Genomic DNA, 408 nt, shown 5'->3' with positions numbered 1-408 from the left:
GGAGGGGCGGGGGCAGCCGCTGGGAGCCGGGGGGGCCCCGGGGCTCGTTCCAAGCGCCCCGGCCGGGATATCCCGGGAACGGCCTCTCCCGGCCCCAGCCGTGGCCCCGCTGGCCAAAAGTCTCCCTGGATTTGCCCTGGAATTGCTGCTCCCGCGGGCGGCTCCCGTAGAAGTCGTTGGCGTCGGGCTCGGATTCGTTGGGATAATCGGGATAATCGCTGGGATAATCGCTGGGGTAGTCGTTGGGGTAGTCGGGATAATCGTTGGGATAGTCGGGATAATCGTTGGGATAATCGTTGGGATAATCGTTGGGATAGTCGGGATAGTCGGGATAGTCGTAGGCCGGCCGGTAGAGATCCCGGTCGTTCAGCGAGGAGCGGGAATCGTAGGATTAGTAGGGGGCGTACC

The 408-nt window shown here is 63.7% G+C and overlaps 1 protein-coding gene across 1 annotated transcript in view; it reads right to left on the bottom strand.

Annotated features, from left to right (window-relative positions):
• Positions 1-391, bottom strand: part of LOC103625066 — a gene marked incomplete at its 5' end in the record, with an annotated part of 22,622 nt that extends 22,231 nt beyond the window's left edge. Inside the window, one exon of the mRNA XM_017726826.1 lies at positions 2-391. Within this exon, the coding sequence (XP_017582315.1) occupies positions 2-391 (390 nt within the window). The remainder of the gene's footprint in view (position 1) is intronic.
• Between the last annotated feature and the right edge of the window lie 17 nt (positions 392-408).

Source organism: Corvus brachyrhynchos, unplaced genomic scaffold, assembly GCF_000691975.1.
Source record: "Corvus brachyrhynchos isolate BGI_N302 unplaced genomic scaffold, ASM69197v1 scaffold852, whole genome shotgun sequence".
NCBI lineage: Eukaryota > Metazoa > Chordata > Aves > Passeriformes > Corvidae > Corvus > Corvus brachyrhynchos.
This window is presented reverse-complemented; position numbering and strand designations above follow the sequence as displayed.